The sequence below is a fragment of the Cynocephalus volans genome, chromosome 13 (assembly GCF_027409185.1).
Source record: "Cynocephalus volans isolate mCynVol1 chromosome 13, mCynVol1.pri, whole genome shotgun sequence".
Taxonomy (NCBI): Eukaryota; Metazoa; Chordata; class Mammalia; order Dermoptera; family Cynocephalidae; genus Cynocephalus; species Cynocephalus volans.
In genome coordinates, this window is record NC_084472.1 from 102,341,837 (window position 1) to 102,362,619 (window position 20,783).

The 20,783-nt window shown below is 37.0% G+C and overlaps 1 protein-coding gene across 2 annotated transcripts in view; it reads left to right on the forward strand.

The window, feature by feature from the left end:
• The window catches only part of RBPMS (RNA binding protein, mRNA processing factor), a 171,699-nt gene that overhangs the window by 52,246 nt on the left and 98,670 nt on the right, over nt 1-20,783 (forward strand). For both annotated transcript variants that reach the window (XM_063077249.1, XM_063077248.1), the window contains exons 2-4: nt 15,909-15,986; nt 18,442-18,480; nt 19,741-19,803. In XM_063077249.1, the coding sequence (XP_062933319.1) occupies nt 15,909-15,986; nt 18,442-18,480; nt 19,741-19,803 (180 nt within the window). The remainder of the gene's footprint in view (nt 1-15,908; nt 15,987-18,441; nt 18,481-19,740; nt 19,804-20,783) is intronic.

A 20,783-nucleotide genomic window follows, 5' to 3' on the forward strand; every position in this document is an offset into this window, starting at 1 on the left:
AATTCAAAGTTATAATGATATGTGAATAAGGTACAGTACCTGCTCTCCAGTAATTTTTAATTTAATTGCTAAAGGCTTAAGTAAAGCCTGTGAAAGAATTAGAGAACAGAATGAGTTGTGACTGTGGTACAAACTGATATAACACATTACAAAATCCACAGTGCAATAGGACTTCAGAAGAGAAGGAAGGAAAGAATTAGAGCAGTTGGAGAAAGCTTCTTCCTTGGAGGAGAGTTCAATTTGGGCTTCTAAGAGTCAAAGAGATCCTTTTACGGAAGTAAAGAACAACTATAAAAGAAAGGACTTTTATTCAGGAATGAGCAAGGGATGCTGTTTAGACTGACCCAGCAGAGCACTTAGTAGTAATGTTCTATGGAATATTTGAAAGCCAGAGGCTTGGGAATATTGTTTTGATGTAGTTGGAAGAAACTGATGCATGCTGGCTGTGCTGATTGTGGGATTAGAAAAGCAATAATTTTGTCGTGTATGTTTTTTAATGTATTTCCAAAACCAAATATGTCTTTGTGTGTGTGTGTGTGTGTGTGTGTGTGTGTATCTGATATTCTGCTTTTTAACGTCTGTGATTTTTGTCATCTAAGATGACATTGCAAATAAAATTGAAAATTACTTATGAATAGTATACTCTCCAGCAAAAAATGCTGCTTGTGCTACCCTTAAAGGGTCATTTGAGGGTTATGGGCCAGTGGTTCAAGCACTGCTGACATTTGTGCAGTGTTGAAGAGATGAGGTGTAAGGTTAAGGATCCATTTTCCTCTTTCCTGGGTCCATAGTATCTGTAACACAATTCGTTAGCAAAAAATAGTATTGCATGTGGTGTGTGGTGTTGACCACACTAAAAAGATTGAAAAAAAATCATGGATATATTGTAGCTCTCTATCTCTATATGTGTGTGTTACATGTATATAGTCTTATAGATTTCTGATGAGATTTTATATTCTATTATATTTAGAATATTTGGAAATTCTTCCACTAGGATCTGAATAAATACACCTTAATTAATAGCTTAGATGTGGCACTTTGGAAGAATGATTAAGAAACTTTGGCACAACAGAACTGCATATCTGAGGTGCTGGTTGTAACTTTATTTGGTCATATTAGAACACAGACTCTCTGGAACTGTGAGAACTGTTTTCCCTGAACATTTCTTAGTCTGTGTTCTGGCCAGAGCTGGGCTGGCACACCAGGTTCAGAAAAATCATTGACAGGCCAAGTCATGTCCTCTCTGAAAGATTCTTCACATGCCCCCAGGGTCTGACAATTTTGAGAATTCTTTCTCAATTGGAGAAGATTTTTGGAAACTGCCTGAGCTGTTTGAAATTCACAAAATGAAAAATATTGAGCTGGTTTCTGTAAAATGTGCTGTTTTATTTGTGCTATTTACAGATATTTTACAAATACATATATATATTCTCACTTACGTGTTAAGCCTGGAAAAGGGATTCCAAGTTTTTGAAAGGTGGTGGAGATGATGGGGGTGGGGGTGGTGATGACGGTGATGGTGGTGGTGATGACAGTGACGGTGGTGGTGGTGGTGGTGGTGGTGGTGGTGGTGTGTATAAGCATTTCATACTGGAAATTCAGTATTAATAGTGAAATATTTGTGTCTTTTTAAGTGTTACGCAGTTTGTTCACTGGTCATGTTCATTTTCCTTAATAGCAATTTAAGCATTGTTTTATTATGAGTAACTTTTAGAAGTATCTATTGCTGACTAAATGAAATGGTAAGTTTTAGGGTTTGAGTAATTTCATTCTTTAGTGTTCTTTCTGTCCTGCCCCCAGAAAGTGTTACCAGATAGCAATTGAGAGGTTATATTTAACTTGTATAGTGTTTACTCTGTGCCAGGCACTTTTCTGAATGCTGTACAAATACGTTCATTTGCTGCACAATAAAGTATTGGTTATGACAGATTTGCATATACGACAGTGGTTGCATAAGATTATAATGGAGCTGAAAAATTCCTATCGCTTAGTGACATAGTAGTGATTGTAACATCCTAGTGCAACGCGTTACTCATGTGTTTGTGATGATGCTGGTGTAAACAATCCTACTGTGCTGTTGTATTTTTACTGTTCCTTTTCTATGTTTAGATATACAAATACCATTGTGTTACAATTGCCTACAGTATTCAGTCCAATAACATGCCATACAGGTTTGTAGCCTAGGACAATAGGATATGCCGTGTATCCTAGGTATGTATGTAGTTAGACTATACCATCTAGATTTGTGTAATTACACTCTAATTGCTTGACAACAAAATCACCTAATAATGCATTTCTCAGAATGTTTCTCTGTCCTTAAGTAATGCATGACACATTCACTAATTTAATCCACTTAGCAACCCTGAGAGGTAGGCTTTTTTACATTTTTTACATTTTACAGATGAAGAAGCTGAGGCATCAGTTAGTTAATACCTTGTACAAGATCACTCAACTGATAGGTGTTGGAGCAGGGATTCAAATCCAGACAGTCTGGTCCCAGAGTTTGTGTGCTTAAGTGCTATGCTCTGCTTAGTAATTCTTTCACAAGGAAAAAAACACAATGCAAATAGATTTAATCATGGCTGTTAAGTTAGAGTGTCTGTTACAAACTGGCTGCAGATCAGTAACCCTGGAGCCCATTTACCTTGTTTTGCACTAGCAACTCAGTGCTAAATTCTTTAAATTTGTGGCCTAAGACGTAATTCTCTTTTAATTATCAGGTGAACCATAAATAAGTATATTTAAATTGTATATTTTTATATGAATATGTAATGAAAAGTGATTTGATTGAGAGATTCTCATGGCAAGAACTAGGTCTTCTCCACTGGTATCCTGTGACCCCAGTATGCTTTTAACAAAAGCCTTTCTTTTCATTATGCCTTTGGAGTCAGAATGGAACTTGGTCAACTCTCGTACACCTTCATTTTGTGAATAAGGAAACTGAGGCCCAGAGAGGTAAGTACTTAAGCCCTCAACAGCTTGTTTTGAAGCAGAAACATGATTTTAAAACACCAGGCTCCATTTAATATTTTCTCCTTCCATTATAGTCATTGAAAATTTATACAGTGCTGTGGGAACCAAAATTAAATATCTTAAACTTTTTCTTTTCTTTTCGTTTTTTGGGTTTTTTTTTTTTTTGGCAGCTGGCTGGCATGGGGTCTTAACAAACTTTAAAAAATATTTTAGAACCATTTGAAAGTACATATGCTCATGTTAAGCTATGTTATTTTTCAACCTCAAACCTCACTATTGCTTTTCTTCTGACATGTTGTATGTCTTTAGTTGTTCCCAGCAGACACGTACATTCCTGTTTTGTAAGTCATGTCAAATCTAAGACCTGTGTTTTATAATTATACTTACATGTAAGTAATATATAAACTTAATGTTGACTCAATTCAAGTGACCACATAAATGGTTAACAGACATAATTATAGGTGGCTGTAAGATTAAAAAAATATGTCTTCAGTGGAGAGTAGTTTCTGCAATAGGTTGGAGAATATTAGCTATAGCCTAAACATATTTATTGCATGTATTTTGAAATAGGAAATGTCTACAATTGGAAAAGCTAGGAGGTGATCTCAACTTAAAAATGGAAGTTATAAGCACTGGGCTTTGTAGTGTTTAAAGTAAACTAGTTTGTGAATTAGAGGAAGTAGCTGACTTAAAATAGGTTGTGTTGTAAAAATTTGTGTTTCAGCCATGTGGTATTTTAAATCCAAACAAATATTGGCTGAATGAATTTTTATGTAGAAAAAAGTTTAGAAAAGTGGGTGGTTCTTAGGAGTGAGCTCACCAAAGCCCCGTTAATACAAAATGTAGACTTGCATATACATCTGTGCTCTGTGGACTTCCCTGGGCTTGACCATATTAGTCTTTCTCCTGGTATTAGTTTAAATATTTTATATTTTTGCTATCTTATTTTCTGTGCCATGAGATATATCGGGAATGAGGTATAGATATTAATTAAAGTAGAATAGCTGTCTTATACTATAATAAAAATGAATGATTAAACAAATCAGGAAAATTATAAATTGAGTGAAATAAACTTTTTTTTTTTTAAGAGTTATGTAGATTTCATTCTGGTGCCTTTTAGCATTTGGAATCTAATCAATGAAAAATTAATGAGAAGGCTAGCCGGGTAGCTCACTTTGGTAGAGTGTGGTGCTGATAAAACACCAGGGTCAAGAGTTGGGGATCCCCATACCAGCCAGCCGCCAAAAAAAAAAAAAATTAATGGGAAAAAGACCAGTCTTCTTCTGGTAGGGCTTTAAAATAGAAATGCAGGGCTGGTGGGTTTGCTTAGTTGGTTAAGAGTGTGGTGCTGATAACATCAAGGTCCAGGGCTCGATCCCTGTACTGTCCAGCTGCAATGAATAATAAGTAATAAATAAGTAAATCAATCAGTCATATGTATCCATAACTACATAGCTTCACTGTCTAGCTTTACCAACTGAATGAGTCTCCTTATTGACATTGATATAATTATTTATGTCTTGACATTATTATGCCATCATAAATAAATGATTTATGTAGTTTAAATAATGGACTCCTAATAAAAAGTGGTTTAATAACTTCTTCCTTAAAATTTTCTAATGTTAACATACACTTAAATTTGTTTAAGAAAACTTTTAAATTTGAGGTCATTGTAGTTTCACATCTAGTTCTAAGAAATAATATAGACAGATATCCCATGTATGTGCCCTTTGCCTGGTTTTCCCCAAAGGCACCATGTTGTAAAACTGTCACATCTAAGAAATTGATGTTGATATAATCCACTAAATGTACTTCCATTTCCCCAGTTTTACGTGTGTGTGTGTGTTTTGTTCCACCACCACAGTCAAGTTACAGAACAATTCCATCACCGAGTATCCCTGAGGTTGCCCTTTTATAACTATACTCACCTTTCTCCCTACACCTTACCTTTGTCCCTAACCTTCAAACTACTCATCTGCTTTCCATTTCTATAATTTCGTCATTTCAAAAATGTTATATACATAGAATTATGCATTATGTAACCTTTAGAGATTCACTTTTTTTTATGCAGTGTAATTCACTTGAGATTCACCTAAGTTGTTTGTATCAATAGTTTGTTTTTGTGGTTGTTGCTGAGTAGTATTTCGTGGTATGGATATACCATAGTTTGTTTAACCATTCACCCATTGAAGGGCATCTGGGTTGTTTTGAGTTTTTATCTATTAGAAATATATCTTCTATGAACATTTATGTGCAGGTTTTGTGTGAGAATAAGTTTTCATTTCTCTGGAATGGGTGCCCAAGAGTACGATTACTGGGTTGTGTGGTAATTCCATTTTTAATTTGATAAGAAACTGCTAAACTGTAGAGTGGTTGTACCTTTTTGCATTCCCACCAGCAGACAACATGTGTGAGAGATTCTGTTTCTCTCTATATTCGCCAGCATTGGAATTGTCATTATTTTTGTATCGCATGAGATAATATAATTAGGTATGAATTTTAATAGAATTTTAAAGTAGCTAAAATGTCATATACAAAATGAAAACTAGTGATTAAACAAATTGGGAATATTATAAATTATGTTTTTAATGTATCTTTAATGCTGATATTTCTTCAGGAAATTAATTCATGCTTTCTATTTTACCTTTAAACTAGGGCAGATGTAATTATATTCAGAGATTGATTTATTTAACATCACTTCATGTTTATTACTTTTCTTTTCCTTGATCAGAGTACTTAAACCTATCAGTCGTGATTTTTTTTTCAAATCTCAGAAATGGAATGAAAAGAAAGTCAAAGAGAGATTTTCCTGATGTGACAAAAGTTGTGTGAAAAAGAGAAAAGGAGTTTAAGGGGATGTGTGAGCAGCAGGAGGGGGTGGTATGGGCCAAATTGGGGTTTGTCCGTGGCCTTCTAAAGAGGTAGGAAGAAAAATGGTAGTGAAGAGATTTTGAGTCACACTATTGGGGTTTATAATATGAAAAATACCTCTAAATTATGCATGTTAGTTCCTTTTACTTTGCAGACTTATTTTCTTTCTTGCCCATGTTAATTAAGCCTATGTATAACAGTTACATGATAATGTTGTCACATATAGCCTCTCTTAGGATTGCCTTTGGTGTATGAAAATACATCTTCTTTTTGAATGTTTTTAGCCACCACCATATGGATAACATTTTCTGACCCCTTCCTGTGAATGGAGCACTGAACTCTATGTGCTTTACGTGTATTAACTGGTTTAATCCTTGCAATAACTGCGTAACAAATTACCCCAAATTTAGCAGCTTAAAGTGACAACCATTTATTACTTCACAGCTACTGAGGGTCAGGAATTTGTGACTGTCTTAGCTAGATGGATCTAGCTTAGGGTATCATAAGGTTATAGTCAGGACATTTTTAACTGTCACTGCAGTTATCTGAAGACTTGACTGGGGCTGGGAGATCTGTTTCCAAGATACTCACTCACTTGGCTTTTGGCCAGTGGCCTCAGTTTCTTACCCTGTGGACCTTCCCCCGTGGCTTCTTGAGTATCATTACAACACTTCCCCCAGAGCAAGTGACCCAGGAGAGAGGCTTCTTCTGCTGAGGAAGCCACAATGCCTTTTTTGACCTGGTCATATACTGTCATGTCTGCCATATTCTGTTCATTAGAAGTGAGTCACTAAGTGAAACCCACATTGAAGGGGATGGGAATTAATCTTTACCTCCTGAAGAGAGGAGTATCAAAGAATTTGTGGTCATATTTTAAGATGAGGAAACTCAGGAATGGAGAGGTTAAGTGACTTATGCAAGGTGCCTTGCTAGTGAGTTGCAGAACCAGGATTTGAGTCCCAGCAGCATGGCTCCATCTGAGATTTTGGGGGCTTTATTTAGAAACCATATGCTCTGAGTACTTAACCTCTTAACTGCGTATAAAAAGTCACAGTGACCTTGTTTCTTCCTTGTATTCATCCATTCATATCTGGATATTCGTGGATTATATGGCCCTATCTTTTTTATGCCTCATTCCTAATACTTTGATTCAATTTTTACATTCACTCATTTAGTTCATTCTACAGATACTGATCACTTCCTGCCAGGTATTGGGATGCTCACAACTATCATGTGGGGAAGAACTTTCAGTTTGAAGGTGAGCTGATCTCGTACCAAAGAGTTTTCAGCTGTATATTGGGTAGTTTCCCACAACCAAATATTGGGAAGCAAACCTTTTTTCCACACTTTTCCAGTTTTGTAATTCTCACATCTTCCCTAGTTGTTAGAACTGGGGTTCATTGTGGATGATTATTAAGAATGTATCGCAGGGGGCTGGCTGGTTAGTTCATTTGGTTAGAACGTGGCGTTATAACACCAGGGTGAAGGGTCCATATCCCCATACCAGGCAGCTGCTAAAAAAAAGCCAGCAAGAATGCATTGAAAACTGAAGTTGGCAATAGAATGAAGTTCCTCAGATGGAGTGCGTCCACTACTACTGTCAAAAGCAATACATGCTTTAGAGCCTTGGGCAGAGTTGATACCATAATCTGCCATTGTCTACTTTTTTTTTTCTTCAGGGACTTCAACACTGAAGAACTGTGTGCTTTCTCGGTTAGTTTTTATATGTAGTTTGGGAGAGGTAGAATGACTTTTGTTTGAACAAATGCTTTGTAAAATAACAGTCACCCAAATTATGTGGAGGGAGAAAGGAAGAGAGGACTTGGAATTTTGACAAGATCTTTTTATATTTTCTGTTTGCATATCATTCTGTCAGTGCATGGAAAAGTCTGTATTGTGGTGATCTTTTAAAGCTCCATGTTTTAGCAGTGTAAGGATTGTAATTGAATGAAGAGTAAGATTCATGGGCTAACCAGGGTTGAAACAGAGCAAGCCACCCGAAAGTTGGTTAAAAGAACGAAAGGAAGCCAGGTGGGGTAAGAACAGGACCAGAGTTAAGGGGTTAAACTTACTGACTTTATAAGGAGTTACTTGTTGAATTCTACAGACTTGACAACCATATTTTGTGTTTGATAGCATTCAGTGAATTTCGTAATAATAAGGTCAAGTTCTCACATGTACACACATATATATCTAGTTTCCTATCTAGACTAATTCAAACCCTAAATTCTTGATTTGCCACTGATATACCCACTCTTTGTGACTGATAGCACTAAAGCAATTTCTAAATAATAAAGTTAAGTGCTCACGTGTACAGACAGATCTTCTGCCTATACCATGGCAATTTCAAACCATAGAAATTCTCCATTTTTCTCTTATTCTTTTAGATATATAATAGACATGAGGAATGGCCAGATTGGACTTTGATCTTATGATGTCCTATGAAAGTGGGAGGCTATGAAACCATGTGATTACAAATCGACGATGGGTTGGTTTTGGATAGACTCCTTGAAGATTGAACATAGTGATATGGTGTACCAGTACTAACTTGCTGTCCCTATTTCCTGTGCACGTTCTGAGCAGTGCTCGGGCCCTGTATATATGAGTTTATGGAACATGGTTGTTCCTCTTTCTTCCACACGTGCTCCCAATAGTCTTACTTTTTTCCGTGATCCTATTGGAAACTTTCTGATCAAACTTTTGGCAAGGGAACCTGGTTTCCACAGTCCCTAAATTAGTATAAATTTGGTTATTCTACAGATTGGATCAGCCAGCTATCACTTAGGGCAAACACTAGTGGATCCCTCAAAACTAGAAAGTCCTACATTGTGGATAATTATGTGCCTTTTTCCTTTAGGAAGGAAAGAGCAATTATCAATTTTAAACTATAACAAACATGGAAGTTTGTAACAACAGCATAGTGACCCTTATATCCTGTGGGTAGTCAGTCCTTGGTGTCTGTAGCAACCTGGCCTCTTGAACCAAAACATACCTTCCAGGGGCACAGAAAAGGAAGAAGTGTTTAAGTTGAATAGATGGCCATTGTCAGGAAGAAAGCACTTGACCACCTGCTCCATCTTGAAGCCAGTGCCAGCAAGAAACTGGAGCTTGACCAAAGGCAGGTCAGTCTCTACTGAGCTGTCACCGGAATCAAATGCCTGGCAGACCATTTTAATGGTTGTGTAATTCATTTTCATGGTGGCAAGAGGTGCATGGAAAATCACACCAAGCCAACAAGAGCCTTCTTTGGAAATGAGATGACCAGCCGTTCTAGGCATAGTTCAGTCTTTGTGAACCCTGTTTGGTGTTTCAGCTGCTGCCTACCAAATAAGCAAAGAACTGAATCCACTTACAGTTTATTTTAAAAGAGTAAAATAATGTAACCAGTGTGTGAAACATACGCAGGACTCTGATTACCACCACCACCCGCCTTGTGTATTACAATAGCCCAGCTCAATGGGATTTATGTTGTAGAGATATGTGGAATTCATTTTAATTTCTCAGTCCCTGAAACCAAGTTTATATTACATGGCCTCTCAGAAAAGAGATGGCAATTCCTTAGCTGTTGTAGAGTGAGTGATCCCTCTGTTCTTGTCTTAGTGGGATGTAGGGTGGTCACAAAGTAAGACAACCCCTTTGACTGAAATCAGGATGGTCCTGCTCCTGGGACCTTACCTTAGAGTCACCAGTATCTTTTTTGGTTAGATTTCTTGTTTTACAGTTTCCACTAAAAAACACTGACTTGTGGTCAGAACTGAAATGTGAAGCAAGTTACATGAATATATTTTTTTGCTAGATCAAACTTAATCCCTATGGATCAAGGACAGGCAGGAAAATGAGAAAATTTCTTAGGACTTAAGTAGACAGGCAGGATCCAAGGTTTATAATTTCAAAGGAAGGAAATCCATTTAGGCTTGTGTTTTTTTCTCTCTTTTTTAAAGAAGTAGTTTATGCTTATAAATATTTATTTTTATTTTATTTTATTTTATTTATTTTTATTTTGTTGATATACAATGTGGTTGATTATTGTGACCCATTACCGAAACCTCCCTCCCTCCTCCCTCTCCTCCCTCCCACCCAACAATGTCCTTTCTGTTTGCTTGTCGTATCAACTTCAAGGAACTATAGTTGTTATGTCTCCCGGGGGGGGGTTGTGTGTGTGTGTGTGTGTGCGCGCGTGTGCGTGTGTGTGTGTGTGTGTGTGAATTTATTTATTTATTTTTAGCTCCCACCAGTAAGTGAGAACATGTGGTATTTCTCTTTCTGTGCCTGGCTTGTTTCACTTAATATAATTCTCTCAAGGTCCATCCATGTTGTTGCAAATGGTAGTATTTCGTTCTTTTTTATTGCTGAGTAGTATTCCATTATGTAGATATACCACATTTTCCGTATCCACTCATCCGATGATGGACATTTGGGCTGGTTCCAACTCTTGGCTATTGTAAAGAGAGCTGTGATGAACATTGGGAAACAGGTATACCTTCGACTTGATGATTTCCATTCCTCTGGGTATATTCCCAGCAGTGGGATAGCTGGGTCATATGGTAGATCTGTCTGCAAATGTTTGAGGAACCTCCGTACCATTTTCCATAGAGGCTGCACCATTTTGCAGTCCCACCAACAATGTATGAGAGTTCCTTTTTCTCCGCAACCTTGCCAGTATTTATCGTTCAGAGTCTTTTGGATTTTAGCCATCCTAACTGGGGTGAGATGGTATCTCAGTGTGGTTTTGATTTGCATTTCCCGGATGCTGAGTGATGTTGAGCATTTTTTCATATGTCTGTTGGCCATTTGGATATCTTCCTTAGAGAAATACCTACTTAGCTCTTTTGCCCATTTTTTAATTGGGTTGCTTGTTTTTTTCTTGTAAAGTTGTTTCAGTTCCTTGTATATTCTGGATGTTAATCCTTTGTCGGATGTATATTTTGCAAATATTTTCTCCCACTCTGTTGGTTGTCTTTTAACTCTGTTAATTGTTTCTTTTGCTGTGCAGAAGCTCTTTAGTTTGATATAATCCCATTTGTTTATTTTTCCTTTGGTTGCCCGTGCTTTTGGGGTCGTATTCATGAAGTCTGTGTCCAGTCCTATTTCCTGAAGTGTGTCTCTCCTATGTTTTCTTTAAGAAGTTTTATTGTTTCAGGGTGTATGTTTAATTCTTTAATCCATTTTGAGTTGACTTTAGTGTATGGTGAAAGGTATGGGTCTAGTTTCATTCTCCTGCATATTGACATCCAGTTCTCCCAGCACCATTTGCTAAAGAGGCAGTCTCTTCCTCAGTGTATAGGCTTGGTGCCTTTGTCAAAGATCAGATGGCTGTAGGTGTGTGGATTGATTTCTGGATTCTCTATTCTATTCCATTGATAAGTGTGTCTGTTTTTATGCCAGTACCATAGTGTTTTGGTTATTATAGCTTTGTAGTATAGTTTAAAGTCAGGCAGTGTTATGCCTCCAGCTTTATTTTTTTTTGCTCAGCATTGCTTTGGCTATGCGTGGTCTTTTGTTATTCCATATAAATGTCTGGATAGTTCTTTCCATTTCTGAGAAAAATGTCTTTGGAATTTTGATGGGGATTGCATTGAATTTGTATATCACTTTGGGTAGTATGTACATTTTCACTATGTTGATTCTTCCAATCCAAGAGCATGGGATATCTTTCCATCTTCTTGTATCCTCTCTAATTTCTCTCAGCAGTGGTTTGTAGTTCTCATTATAGAGATTTTTCACCTCCTTGGTTAACTCAGTTCCTAAGTATTTTATTTTTTGGTGGCTATTGTAAATGGGCAGGCTTTCTTGATTTCTCTTTCTGCATGTTCACTATCGGAGAATAGAAATGCTACTGATTTTTGTGTGTTGATTTTGTATCCTGCTACTGTGCTGAAATCATTTATCAACTCCAAGAGTTTTTTTGTAGAGGCTTTAGGCTGTTCGATATATAGGATCATGTCATCTGCAAAGAGGGACAGTTTGACTTTATCTTTTCCAATCTGGATGCCCTTTATTTCCTTCTCTTCTCTGATTGCTCTGGCTAGTACTTCCAACACTATGTTGATTGGGAGTGGTGAGAGTGGGCATCCTTGTCTAGTTCCTGTTCTTAAAGGAAAAGCTTTCAGCTTTTCCCCATTCAGGATGATATTGGCAGTGGGTTTATCATATATGGCTTTAATTATGTTGAGATACTTTCCATCTATTCCTAACTTATAGAGGGTCTTTGTCATGAATGAGTGTTGAATTTTATCAAATGCTTTTTCAGCATCTATAGAGATGATATATATGATGGTCCTTGTGTTTGATTTTATTAATATGGTGTATCACATTTATTGATTTGAGTATGTTGAACCAACCTTGCATCCCTGGGATGAATCCCACTTGATCGTGGTGAATAATTTTACGTATGTGTTGCTGTATTCTGTTTGCTAGTATTTTAGTGAGGATTTTTGCATCTATATTCATCAAGGACATTGGCCTGTAGTTTTCTTTTTTGGTTATATCTTTACCTGGTTTTGGTATCAGGATGATGTTTGCTTCATAGAATGAGTTTGGGAGATTTGCATCTGTTTCAATCTTTTGGAATAGTTTGTAAAGAATTGGTGTCAATTCCTCTTTGAATGTTTGGTCTTATAAATATTTAAATGTCAAAATGTGTAAATATATGAAATGAAGTTCTCTACAATTTTACCTTCCTCCCTACTATTAACATAAAGGTAATTTGTTATATATTCCTTCAATGCCTTTTTTTTCTTAAGCATATAGTAAATTTATAGAAACACTAAAAGAATTAAACTGGGAATATGGGCAGTTGACGGTGTTTGTTTTTTCACTTAATAACCGTAGACCTTGTTCTGTGTCATAGATATAGATATCTACTCACCATTTTAAATTAGCAAGTTAGTGAGTTTGAGCATCTTTTCAAAAAAAAGAAAAAACTTTGTTAATTACTAATTTACATTTGTTGAAATTGTACTTATTTATACCTAAGTATAGTTTAAATTATTGTGGGTTGAAATGTGATTTTACTAGTTACCATCTATTGATCACTGTCCTTTTTAATGGGTCCTGAATTTTTTTGTGGTCTATTTTCTCTGTTTCAGTCTGTGTCTTTCCTTTGTCATTTTTCTCTCTGGATCCTTTGGTTTTTTGTTTTTTGGTTTTGGCACCTGGCCAGAAGTGGGATCAAACCCTGGACCTTGGCATTATCAGCACCATGCTTTAAAATAGCTGAAGTAACCCGCCAGCCCTCCCCCCACCAGATACTGATTTTTTTGGTCTCATTTCTCTTTTTTCCTCTTCTTAACTTCTGCCTCATAATACTAATATCTCTTCTACCTTTTTGCCACATATGAGTGTTTGTCAGTTGATGAGGTAACTGTACTGATATAATTGTGAGTGGAAATGTGGTCACCTCATTTTGTTTGCCATGTCATCACCAGAACTGTTGACACTTATATCTCCTATGGATATACACAATGTTATACTGTAGATTTCTAAATCGGTCAAGATATTTGTAGAGCATACATTCTGTGCCTAGGACTATGCTACCCACTACAAAAAAGAGCCTTGGACTCTAAAACACCCTCAGAAAGATCTTATCTGTGAATCCACTTGAGTACTTTAAAGAATGGTTACTCCAAAAGAATGATTTAAATACACAGCACATTTGAAATCTTCTTTTGGAGTCTATATTTGTACATAAAAGAATGTGGTTAGATTGAGAGAGAGCTTGCAGTGGGATAGATGAACGTAGATGTACCACCATGGGTTTTACTGATAGAATGTTTCAAATGAGTGACCATACACAGTTTACACATGAGTCATAAGAAAATGAGAAATTATCTTTCCCAATTTTATGAATTTAAGAGGAACCTCAGAAGGCCAACTTAGAGCAGCTAGAAATGATCCTTAAAATCTTTTTACAGACAGCTAAAATATACACAGAAAATACCTATAGTCTTTGGATACTGTGCTTACCAGATGTGGACACTGGTTGAAAAGTGTATGTGATTATTCTCTGCTAATACTGAAATGAAGCATTTTTTTATTGCTTTTTATTTTCATGTCTAGATTACAAGATAAGGCATGTTCTTTGTTCAAGATAGGGCCTTTCTTGCCATTTCTGTTTCTATCCAGAGAAGCTCAAGACTAACACAGCAACTTTACTTGTTGAATTGGAGTTTATTAAATGAGAAGTCAGACACTGAAAAGTGGCTTGTCTTTCCTGGTGGAATTGGCAGTGCCATTTAAGAACACATAGCCAGTTTCATCTAAAATCTAACTGAGGTCTCTGCAGGAATGCTAGATAGTGGCTGAGCCAAGAACATGCTTGCTCGTCAGTCCCGCACAGGGTGATTTCTACTAGCATTCATTCTTTCAGTCCTGTTGGGTTAAAAACGAAGTTTGAGGTAAATGAACAAAATTTGAGTCACTTTGGGATAGAGCTGTCAGCAGATTCATTTCTCGAACTTCTTTGAGGCATGTTGTGTCCTTGACAAGAAAGGTGTTTCCCCATGTGTTTGATAAAGTGAACATCAGTGGATGCTAAAGGCATAGTGCCAGGCACATCTGTGTTCAGAGACACTGAGGGGAAATTAAGGGCTGCCCTGGATAATGATTTGACCTGCTGCAAAGTTCATTTGGGGCCGTTCACTTGTTTATTTTGGTGGGACAGTTTTTATGAGTATTCGATTATGGATTTACATGCGTCTTAGCTTTTGTCTCACCTTTTGGGTTGTAATTGTTACTTTGTGAATGAGCTAAGTTTTCTGTTATCACAGATGGTCATTTGTACATTCGGTTTCCTTCACTGACTATAAGCTCCCTGCAGGCAAGAATCGTGTCTTATTTTTGTGATTTCCATAGACTTAACAAAGCCAAAACCCAGAAGTGCATTGCTATTTAATGACTCAGATGAAAAGTGGTGGTATGACGAGTAGGGTAAACAAAATTGTCTTCAAATATCCCTACGAGTCTAGTCCCCAGTCACTATAGAAAAGTATGAATTAGATATTTAGGAAGAGTTATTTTTTCCATTCATTATCAATGATTTTTTTAACTTAATGAAGTTTCCTGGTCTGAGGAGGTCTAGAAAGGATTCTACGCACGTTATGCTCTTGGATTTAAGTGACCTTTAGTTGGACTCAAATATATAATCTAAATAGTCAAGAATTATTTCTTCTTATCAGTCTGTTCTGTCAGAGGAAAGAATGTCTTCAGTGAGAGATAACATGTTATGGCAGGTTTCTGAGACAATAGTGGGCTTCCCTGGATTCTAGGAAATGTTAAGTCTTGTCTGTGTTTAAATGAAATGCCAAACGTCTTAGCTGCCTCCAAGTTGATGAACAAAACAGTTGCTTTGAGCCTCTTGAGCTATGTGAGCGAGTGGCAAACTTAGGCCAAACAGGAGCTAGGTTTTTTCCCATGCATAACAGTTTCCTGTTAAGACACTAAGATAAGAATCTTTCACTACTCATTCTAGAATATTTCATAAGAAAGAGTTTCCTCTATAAACTTTGCAATTTATATTGACGTTATTTCTAGTTTCCTATAGAATGCAAGGTGGTAAATCAGTTCTCCACCCAACAAAATAAACTTACAGTATCTAGTGCATGTTATTACAGAAAGATGGGGGAAAAAATAAGCTAATGAAAAACAATAAAATCACTTATTTCACCACTCAGGGCTAAATCATAGAAATATAAACATTTGGTTATATATCCTATAAGATACTTTTTCCCTCTCCAAATACATATATGTGTTGGCTGCTTTATAGAATAAAACTGAACTACATATGTTTTTTCCTTGAACGTCATTTTGTTGTCTGTATAATATTCCAGTGGCTACTTGGGAAAGGGAAAGTCAATTTGTAAATTTAAATCATCAAGATGTAATTCACTCTGAATAATCCATATAGAAATACTCAAGTTGGCTCAACGACATCTTAACGTTAGAGTATTCATTATGTCATGCAGAAAAAATGAATTTGGTAAAAGTCATGGAATATTTTGAAAAATATGTTTTTGAGATTTCAGGTGATTCACACCCTTGATCAATTCTTATATTTATTTTTCCAGGTCCGTACCCTATTTGTCAGTGGCCTCCCTCTGGATATCAAACCTCGGGAGCTCTATCTGCTTTTCAGACCATTTAAGGTAACTTTTCTATCTTTCAGAAATTGTAAAAAGAAATGAAAAGTAGTCTGTGTATTACATGCTTTGTGGGATTTTTTTGGAGGAAGAAATGAAATGTCTAAGAAAATATCTTGTAAAGTGATGGTTTTAAAAAAGGTTAATGAGTAAAGAAGATCTAACTTGAGTTCTAACGTGTAGTCTCACTTAGCATAATAGACTGACACTGCCTCTTGGCCTCCAACAGCTCATCTAGAGAAGCCTCTTCTCTTACTGATGTGGAAATGTGACTGGCCCCAACTGTCTCTGTTCCTCCTAGAACAGCCTTAGTGTCCTTCCCATTTGTCCTACTCCAATTGGGGGTACACTTCTGAGTACAGATCACCAAAAAGTTAAAAATTACTTAATATATAAATATATATTTCAAATGCCCTGTCCCGTGGTGGAGATGTCAGCAGCAGTAACTGGCAGGGGCCACACTTAGGGTTAGGTGATGGGCAATCTTGACATCTGGTAAAGATCCATCCTGGTTGAAGTAAGATCCCAGTGTGAGAGGGACAGGGGATAAGATGTGACAGCTGAAAAAAATACTTGGGTTACAGAGCAGGGAAGAGGGTTGAGGGTGCAGCCAGTTACAACTAACAAAGATAAAATAGAGTCTAGCTTATATGCCAGGAAGGCACCATGTGGTAGTGGACAGAACTCTATTCTGATAGCCACCCCCTTAATGCAACCACAATGACGACAGCATAGAGGGAAAGAGAAAGTTAGACACAGGTTAACTGAGAGGAAGTGGGAAAGGAAGAGAAGGTATTGTGGAGAGATGCCAACTTTATAGAATTTCCTTAGTTTATTCAGCAGGGTTGCGGTTTTATAAAAGGGACAGGTTTCCTGTCCCTTTTATATGATTTGGACTTTTTGAGCTAATTGATCTTAATGGACAAAATACTGTTATGATTTTGTATGTATATAGAGAAGGAGATTCAGCCAGCAACCCGCTCATGTGAATTATCTCATTTAATGATCATTACAATCCTTTGAAGTGGGTTAGCCCCTTTTTTCAGTGAGGAAAATGAAGCTTGGAACAGTTGATTAAATTGTGCTCAAGTTTACACACATAATAAATGTCAGGGCCAGGATTCAAACTCTCCCATCCCTATTATAAACTATTAGGCTATTCTGCGTCTCTGTTTGTGACTTGGGAACACAATATATCCCTACCAGCAGCAGTTTGCTTGAGTGAAATATCCATTTGTCCTTTGCCTCTGAGGCCTTCAGGGTGTTTAAACCTCCAGGTTTTTCAGAAGAGAGCACCTTGAAAAAGGGAAGAGACAGGGCTGTGAATCATGACTTCTCTGGTCAGAAGAGCTCAAGGCCTTTGAGGTAAAATGTTTTAGTAGCTAATTGGTAACATAGATTTCTGCTGGAAAAGAAGTGAGATGAATCAATCCCAACATACTGCCCAGAAACTTCAATGCTAAAGTCAGGACCTGGTTCATTCTTAACAGCCCTCTTTCAATTAAGGTTCCTGGAGGCTGACCCTAGTCTGCAAATCTGTCTCTACACTGATATGTGTAGTGGTCAATCATGTTAAGTGGTATTTTTTCCCCTCTCGTGTCATCTGTCAGTGCAAGCCAACCACCATGGGTTATTTTCAGAAATAAACATACTTTGTTATCCTTGTCCTGAGGAGCCAGAGGGGTAAAGAGAGGGGGTGAAAGGGAGTATTTCTTTTTTCTTCAAGGATGAGCTGGAGTAAAAATCCCACAGGGATTTTTGCATGTCCCAATCAGATAGCAACATGAAAACTGGCAGTTTCAATAAGTAAGCAAAAGAACTCAGCAAAATTCATTATCACTGCCTACTTAACCTTTTCTGGCATTTTTGAAATTTTGATCAGTAAGTTCCACCTGTATATATTCTTAATGGTTTTTGTTTATGGTTTTTTGGGGGGCAGCTGACCAGTATGGGGATCTGAACCCTTGACCTTGGTGTTGCAAACAAGGCTGTGCTCTAACCAACTGAGTTAATCAGCCAGCCCTTAATATTTCATTGTTGTTATTTTACAGCAAATGTATGACGAAGTCAACACATGCACTGACCTTCCTATCTTATTAAATTTACCCCTTTCCTTCTCCTAATTCTATAAAATCCCTGTTCATCTCTGGACTAAGAAAACAAAAATCTGCTGTTGATGGAGACACCCATTTTCCTACGATTGCATAATTTCATGAAAAAAATATAAGGAAGAGAAACAGATAAATTCATGAATTTCAGGGCTTGATTTCTTTTAGGCCTTAAGTGTGCAAATAGGTTTGTGCATAAATTGTTTTCCCGGTTAACTTTGGATGCATTTGTGAAAAGAGCCAAATATTTGCTACTCATAGAGAACTTATTTTTACTTGAGCAAAATAGCATACCAACTACCTTCTCTCCTAGTACTCTTTTTTGGCTAAACTTGGTTCTTCTTTACTTTCAGGGCTATGAGGGTTCTCTTATAAAGCTCACATCTAAGCAGGTAAGAACTTCCAACTTGTTGACAAATGATCACATTTTGACTTTCTTTAAGAATGTTACCGGGGTTCAATATTATTATTTTTAAAATTCCCATTAGGATTTGATTTTTTGTTGTTGTTACTTTAAAATTAAGGGTGCAATCAATTAGGAATAAGCACAGAAAAATTATTTGTAATTCCGTAGTCTCCAGCTAGGATGTCTGGGACTGTCCCAGAGGAAGGCAAAGGCAATGCATCCAGAATACTTATATTGAGATTAATTTGTTTATTCAAAGGAAATGATGAATTACTATCAAAATTTACTTTTATTCCCAATTCTTTCCTGTTTCTTTTTATGAGGTTAAACAGGCAGACTTGTACAATTGATATGAATATCAGATGGTGAAGAGTCATGCTGTCTCTCAAACCCCTAATAACCACAGGCAGCTTCCCAAGTCTAGAACGGATCGTAGAAGGTACAGAATGGAAGTGGCAATCAGTAACCCTAATAGCTGCTGCAAGGTGCTTGGAGATTCTTAACTATATGCTTTTTTTTTTTTTTTTTCTTTTATCTTTCTTTTTTTTTTTTCTTTTAAAAGCTGAACACTCGGCATATTCACCTCTCAGTCACTTTTCATTTCTCTGGTGTATCAGAAATAAGCTATGTGGTAGGCACCCTTGTGGACTGAAAGATACGGAGTCCAAAGGGATTACCACCCCTCTCTAATTACATGGAACGGTGTGGTTTATTTACATGCCTAATTAAACACAGGATTTTTTAAAAAGACATTTCTTGGGATTTGAAATGGAAATGGTCACTTTTGTAATCTTGGTCATGCAGTGAGAGTACAGGGCTTTTGTCATTGTGTCATTGTATTCCTTGCACTTACAGTGTACCAAAAGGTGATTTGGTTCTCTTTCCATTTTAAAAGATGAAGAAACTGAGGTACAGTGAATTTGATTTAGGAAACTGGAGCCTCTCAGACCCAAGTTTTCCTCTATTCCCTTATTCACTGCTGCTCACCTTCCAACCACTTCTAGATTTTTTTGATTCTCTAAATCCCCGGCTGTGTTCTTGGAGAACTACCCTCACCGTCCCTTTGGTTCATGTTAGAAATTTGGCTAAGCCACTGAGTCATGATTCTTTGATACTGGCTTTCTTATTTCTACCATTGCCTGTGGTCATGTCTTTATCTTAGCTTTTCAGTTTGACAGCATTGTTGATCCAAAAAAAATAGACATCCCCTAATTTTTTTCCTTCATCTTTCTCTTTCTTTCCTCAGCCCGTAGGTTTTGTCAGTTTTGACAGTCGCTCAGAAGCAGAAGCTGCAAAGAATGCTTTGAATGTAAGTACTAGAGATGTAATTGTAGGGGGTTTCCTTATGCGGTGGTGGGAGGTAATAGACCTCTATGGACAGGAAATTGAATGGAAGGAGTATGAATGCTCAGTCTAACGGGGAGGGATTCATCAATTTAATTAGCCCTCTTTACAGCTTTTTCTAAGGATTGTGATCAGATGTGCAGATTATTAAATAACACTTTGCTTTCTGCCAGCTTTTGTTGACATGCTCAGAATATCTGATGATGTGGGTCTTTAATTCAGCCCCATCACATCCCACGCTGGTGTGCAATACAGCTTGTTTTCTCCAGAGGAGGTACTTAACAGTTTAGCTTGACCATCCTTATACTCTAAATGTCTAAGCCAAAAATAGATGAGGATCTTGACTTTTCTTATCTCATGAGGTTTTAGGTATGTGGCTTTAAAAGAAAACAAACAAACAAAAAATAACCCCAAATAGGTCATAGTCTTTATTCTGGTTAATTAAAAATTTGCCTTTCTGAGTTTCCCAAAAGACTTTCTGCACCATAATATATAATAAATTCTAGTCAATTGTAATTGAGTAGAAATACCTATATATTGTTTGTAGGCATCTTATCTCCCATATGTTTTAAGGCTTTTACCAGCATTATTTTAGTAAATAGTTTTCTACTTTGGTATGTTGAAAAACAAAACACCTTCAGGGAATTTAGCCAAGGAAAGGTAGAAGGAAGTAGGATTTAGTTCCAGATGCTGAGGACTGATCCTCAGGTGAAGAATCTCAATGAATTCTGATTCCATCGTGCTACAGACAGTTGGCCTAAGTGGCTGTGACTGAATGTTGATTAAAGTGGCACAGAATTTTTAGGGTGCTTTCTGAATGGCAAGTGGCCACTTGACTGGTTGCAGTATAAGTGCCATTGTGTAGGCTTGTGGCAACTTGTCTCTGGCCTTTGTGTTGCTGTGGTACCTGCAGGTGTTCCTGCCATCTGCTTCTCTGAGCAGGCT